At 50.1% G+C, this 6,497-nt stretch overlaps 1 protein-coding gene across 1 annotated transcript in view; it reads right to left on the reverse strand.

Moving 5' to 3' along the window:
- Positions 1-6,379, reverse strand: part of PDE1B (phosphodiesterase 1B) — a 27,390-nt gene extending 21,011 nt beyond the window's left edge. Inside the window, exon 1 of the mRNA XM_007467775.1 lies at positions 6,263-6,379. Within this exon, the coding sequence (XP_007467837.1) occupies positions 6,263-6,372 (110 nt within the window). The 5' untranslated portion in view covers positions 6,373-6,379. The remainder of the gene's footprint in view (positions 1-6,262) is intronic.
- Positions 6,380-6,497: the final 118 nt, after the last annotated feature.

The following is a 6,497-nucleotide window of genomic DNA, read 5'->3' on the forward strand; positions in this document are numbered from 1 at the left end:
GGGGGGGGGGGTCCTGGCTCCTGACCAAGAGAGAGAGGAAGAGGGGCAAGAGAGGGGAGCAAAATAGAGCCCAGCAGAGAGAGAGAAACCAGAAAGAGATGGGAACAAAGGAGGGAAGGGGCAGAGGAAAGGCTGCAGAAAGCATCAAAGAAGAGGAAAGCAGAGGGAGCAGAGAAGCTGCAAACAAATCCTTGATGATCCCCCTAAAGACTCAAAAAAGAGGGAAAGATCTGTTTCAAGGTTCCCGGCTCCTCCATCCCAGTCTGATGGGAATAGCCAAAAAAATAAAGAGAAGATGAGACACAACCCCTCACTGCATTAACTTCAGGAGCTCCCTGGACTGGGGGCGGGTGGAAAGGGTCTAGAGACATCCAAGCTTCCTGAGTCTGTCACCTGGCCTTCCAGTCCCATAGCATCATCCCCAACGTCTCTCCTCCTGGCAAAAGTGATAAGTGGCAACCTCAAACGTGGATCTCCTCTGCCTTTTTTAACCGGCCTCCTGGGGCTCCGAGGCAAGCAGAGTGCTTTTGGCTTCTAAGGGACTTTAGAGATTCTCTAGAATAGGATGTGTCATACCTGGTCATATCACCCCTAGGCCTAGAGACCTAGGATAAATGCCAGAGGGGAATTCCTCCAATGCTCAGGGAACTCACCAACGCAGTCCCTAGGCTGCCCACACCCACCAAAACTTAAAATTGCTCCACCCACTTCTAGATTGACCAATCGGAAAGCGATGACAAGAAGTAAGTTTCTCTCTTTTCTTTTGACCTCAGGGGTCCACACCCTTTGTGGGACAGCCCTCTTCCCATCCCACCTAGCCTTCTATTCTCTAAGCTCAGTCACCTGCCTCACCCCCTCCAGAAAACCACTCATCAGCAAGACTCTTCCAAATCAGGTCCCAGACACCAGGACTCCGAACCTATTAAGTCATTCATATTCCTGCCTCTTGAGTCTTTATTTTCTCCCCAGCCAAGCCAGTGGCCACCCATTTATTCCCATTCTGCTGCCTCTTCACACAGCAAGCTCTCCCATGCTGAAAGAACTTCAGACTTTATCATTTAACAGCCACTGTCATATGGACGCTACCAAATAAAGAACAGAGACACAGAGATTATGTGACTTCAAGGTCATGCAGCGAATACTTGGCAGAGTGAAAACAAGAACTCAAGCTCAAGTCTCCCAATATCCCCTCTGCTCTTCCACTGCCACCACTCCGGTCCCCGGTCCCCTCCAGCCACCTGTTCTGACCAGAGGTTTGTGAAGTTCTCCCCTTGGTCTAAATTTGAGTTCCCGTATCTCTGCACCTCCCCTTCACCTTACTGCAGGTGTTTCCCACCCTCTGCCATCGAGAGATGCCTCATTCAAGACAAAGCTGGTGGGGGCAATAGCTGCCTCATTCAAGACAATAGAGGGGGATATAAAACCCAGGGAGGAGAGATTCCCTTTGCCATGGTTGAATATAAAGGAAGAAGGGCCAAACCAGGGAGGAAGGCACTAAAAATCATTCCCGCCAAGGCCTGGGAGAAATGATGCTCCTTTTTCTCCAGAGGTCCAGGGAGCCAGTTTATCCTGCAGTCTTCATGGCAGCTCCACAGCCATATGCAGAGAAAGGACAGCAGCACAGTTTTCAAAACTGGTAAGAGCCACAGAAGAACAGTCCATGGGGCATATATACAAAATGAAGGCAAAAGGTGGGATAAACCAGTGGGGCACCCAGTCCAGTCCCTGGGCTTCTTCCTCCTGCGCATTTGATCTCCCCAGGATTGTCCAAAATTTGGGTGTGTCACAAATACACACACCAGATCACACATACATATTATCCCATTACCTATACACACACTCACGTACATCAGCTCATTCACACATAAGACAATTTCAGGTATTCAGGTAAGCGCGTGTTTATTATCCCAACATATTTATTATCACACATGCCGTTTATAAACATAAAAACAGACATCGTCATGGAGCTCACACTCCACCAAATATCCTTGTCACTCACATCAACCTTTACCCAGATTCATATGTATACACGTCAGGCATTCACAATTTCATCCTGATACATCTCGTTCATATATCCAGATTGTTTCTGTATCCTCTCTGTAACTCCTTCAGTTCCAGGCTGTGGTCTGAGGTCCTCAAAAGAGAGGACCAGGGCTCCCGTGGTGGCAGAGTGGTTGAGAGTCCGCCTGCCAATGCAGGGGACACGGGTTCCAGCCCTGGTCCGGGAGGATCCCACATGCCGCGGAGCAACTAAGCCCGTATGCGACGACTACTGAGCCTGCATGCCACAACTGCTGAAGCCCACGTGCCTAGAGCCTGTGCTCTGCAACGAGAGGCCGCCGCAATGAGAAGCCCACGCGCTGCAACTAGAGAAGGCCCACGCGCAGCAACGAAGACCCAACGCAGCCAAAAATAAATAAATAAAATAAACAAATTAAAAAAAAAAAAAGAGAGGACCACACCTTTTGAACATCACCCTCTAAAAGCAACAACAAAAACAACCTCTCCCTTTCTTCCATCCCCATGCCTACTCCCCTCACCCCCTACACACAGGAACACACACAACACACAATCAGAGACAGAATTGGGCTCTGTGACATATACAGGTATATTCATTAACTCATTTGTTCATTCCTTTATTTAAGAGCAATTTTTGAGTGCCCGTTATGTTCTGGGTCCCACACTGACTCTGATGAAACAAAGATGGGCATAAATAATCCTCAACTGGGTCTTTGCTCCAGGTCCCCTGAAATGACCTTGAACCACAGCTTAGGACATTGGGTCTAGACCATGGGAGCCTGAGTGTACACCATGTGGAGAAAGGAGAAGAGAAAGGGATTGTGTCTATACTATCCCAAGGAAGAGGGAAGTTCTGTCTGTAAAATTCCAGGAGGAACTGGAGCAGAGAGAAGAGAGTGATGCTCGTACTATCCTGGGAGAGGGAGAGAGAGAAATCATATATGTGCTTTTCCTGTGTAGGTAACCCCCCCAAAGGAAAATATGAGGCAGATACCAGAATGGTTGAATTTTACCACTTGGATGGGTGTGGCAAAACAAGGAGCAGGAGGCCTTCTCTACTCTCCACTCCATCTGTTGGAGTTGATCCATATTACAAGCTCCGCAGAATCAGGGACTGAGTCCATTTCATTCACCACTATATCCCCAGCATCTAGCACATCACCTGCCCCACAGGGGGCACTCAATTAATAGTTGTTAAATGAATGAATGAGCTAAGGATGGCAAACCAATCTCTGCTCATAGCTTTTCTTGTTACACAAAAGACACCTTTCAACTTCTACTGGCCCTTCCCCACACTCCTCAAGCCCTCTGGTCTCAGAAAAGGGTGGCTAGGCAAGTCCAGTCCTCCATCTTAAGGTTTGAGATGCTGAAATTCATCTGGCCAACCCATCATCCCTGAACTGCCTGTCTCAGCCTCTCTCATGCCTCAGCCTATTAGTCTGCTGAGGTAGGAAAATCTTCCTGCTAGGTAGAGGTGAAATCCCACACTTAGAGACTCTCCAGCTAATATGCTCCAGATTCTGAATTTAGCTTTGGCAGAGTGCTAGTACGGGAAACAGAATTCCTGGATGGATGCCCTTCCCAAGAAGAAATTGCCCTGGACAATTATATTACTATGGGCTTTTTTAACCAGAGGAAAAAAACACCAGGCCCAGGTTCCCTAAAGAGAATCTTGATGTCCCAGATTAGAAATTAAAAGGGTCATAGGGGTGGGGGAGATAGGATATGTTGAGCATGGGAATCTCTATATTCCATCTGTCTTTATTTCTGTTCAGTATCTAGTCCTGAGATAATCACGTCCATCTACCTATTTCCAGACTAAATAGCCCCTTCCCACCCAGGCCTATTTGGGGACAGTGGTGACTGGGGGTGAGGGTGAGGGTTCTATTTCCATTTAGAGGAAGAAATGCCCTCTTTGCTCACCTCTTCAGAAACCACTCGACCCTGAGAGTTGTTTCCCTCTCCTACCCAGCAAAAGTCCTAAATCCTTTTACTTCCCTTCATCTGATTGGCAAAGCACACCCCCCGCCCAATATTCAAACAGGGCCAAATCTAGTAAGCTATCAACTTGGGATCTAACTTGATATCAGGATCGGCCTCTGCTTTGAAAAAGTGAGACTGGGAATCTATTCCTGGTAATTAACATTGAGGAGATGGTACTTTTCTGGGTAAGTTATTACATGTAGCTAGCACTCTCAAGGACCAGATTGCTGAAGTGAGTGAAAACCAGAACAGTCTCATCAATAAGATTAGTGATCCTTGTCCACAGTGATCTCCTGTAAGGACATCTCGGCCAACACACTCTGTAGGGGCAGCTGCCTCTACTCCCTTCTTTCCCTGGGTTTCAGTGCCTCCTTGTGAGGGTCCTCTTCTCTTGCCATTGGCCACTTCTCACACTAAAGGAAGAAATAGCAATTTGCTTCCAGAAAAGACCTGTGGATAGCGAGGTGTGGGAGAGAGTGAAATGGTAGAACCTTCTCCTTTGCAGCGTCCCTTACCTGGAACGGAAGCGAGGGAAGTGCATGATGAGCCACTAGTGCTGTGGGGAAGCATCCTGGGACACCTTGAATTCTGCCACTTATAGACCCTGTGGGCCCTTCTTTACCCTTTGACCACTTCCCTACCTACCCTTCTTCCCAGCTTAGTTCCTGTTAACAGAGCAGTGTTTTCTGTCGAGAATCACCCAGTGTTCCTCCCAACAAAAACCAGTTCCATCCGGTTTTCCATTTCTTCATCCCAGAACCTCATTCCAAGGCTGCACTTCATGGAGCCCGCAAATTGCATTGGTCAGAGACAGCAAAGGAGGGGACCGAGAAGCATATTTGGATTCCACTATGGCACGTTTGTTGCCCACTATGCCTCCATTCTCCCTAAGGCCTCTCTAAGCAGCTAGTGTGTAGATCAGACCCACGGGCCCAATATAAAGGCGTCATCTTATCACCACAGGTGAAGGCTTTTTAAAAAACGCAATCATAAACATCTATCCGTATTCTAGCCCCATCTCTCCCTCTGCCAGAGCCCAGAAATGAAAAGCTTCAGTGCTCACCATTGAGAATGCTGGTGAGGAACTGGGTTTGGAGGCTGTGTTTCCTGTATTTCCTCACCAAACATCTGCAGCCTCTTTCCTAGGGCCATGGAAAGTCTTAGCAGGGAGAGGAGCACTTCCCTAGCTCTGGTTAAGAATCAACAGACTGCGGAGATTACCCGATGGCAGCTGACAGGGAGATAAACATGATGCATGGCTTGTCTTTGACTCAATCCTCTCCTTCTCTGATGAGCAGGAAGAAAAGTTCCTTTCCTTCCCTGGAACTGGAGTATGGGACACCGGAGTCCTCCCCTTTCCCATTTATTCCTCCCCACATTGCCCTCTTCCTGCAACAATAAGAAAAGATGCCTAAATGTGCTTGGAGATCCTTGGGAGACCCTACAGCAACAAAAAGGCTTTGACAGTTACCTTGCCCCTGTCAACAAATCTCTCTTCACCACCACCCCAGCTCCCAGGTAGGGGCTCCACCCCCCCTCCTCCAGATCCCAGGTCAGGGTTCCACCTCTTCTCTAGATCCCAGATGGGTCCCGCATTATTAATATGCAGAGAGGTGAGCAGCTCAGGTATGGGGTGCCCCGCCCCGGCCCATCCCCCCCCCCACCCCCGTTGGATGCAGGAGGCAGAAGCCACCAATCCCAGTCGAGATACATATGACCCACAGGTTAGCACAAGTATACCCCCGTTGTGCAGGAGGCAGAAGCCACCAATCCCAGTCGAGATACATATGACCCACAGGTTAGCACAAGTATCCCCATGCAGTAGATCTGCATCTGTGTGCAATCATTCTACACACATCTCTGTGACCCTGGGACAGTCATGCACACACATGTGATGTGTCTCACATCTGCACACCCCTGCACATGGATACGTGTGAGTCAGCCTGGCACCTGCCGAATGCTGCCCGTCCGCGGCCCTGCCACACCGCAAATATTGTGCCGCCTCTCTGCGCTGCATGTGTCACCCGGGGGGTCCGCAGGCACATCGTTAGCTCTGCAACTCCTAAACCCGCTCCAACCGGCCGGCTTGCTCCGCACATGCCTTGCACATCTGGTCTGGCCACGCGTGTCAGGGCAGCTTATTTCCTCTCACCTGCCAACATGTGTGCCCGAGAGAATCCACCGGCCCGGCTCCGGCTATCCCCCGCCTTTCCAGGCTCCCTAAGATCCCTTCCCCCAACTCCCCTGCCCGGGGACTCACAGAGACCGAAGCTTAATCCACATCTTCTTGCTGGGGGCTGACTTCAGCTCCAGGGCCGACGGGCAATCCGACTGCAGCATCTCGGGAGGGCTGCGGGGGGTCAGCTCCATGCTCAGCCTCTGTCTACGGAACAGAGGGAGGAGACAGCCCCGCGGCTCAGCGTCAGCCGCTAGCCGGGAGACCCGCGCCCTCCATCCCAGCCCCTTCCCACCTGCGGCTGGCGGGGACCAGCCAG

This window comes from Lipotes vexillifer, unplaced genomic scaffold, assembly GCF_000442215.2.
Source record: "Lipotes vexillifer unplaced genomic scaffold, Lipotes_vexillifer_v1.1 scaffold387, whole genome shotgun sequence".
NCBI lineage: Eukaryota > Metazoa > Chordata > Mammalia > Artiodactyla > Lipotidae > Lipotes > Lipotes vexillifer.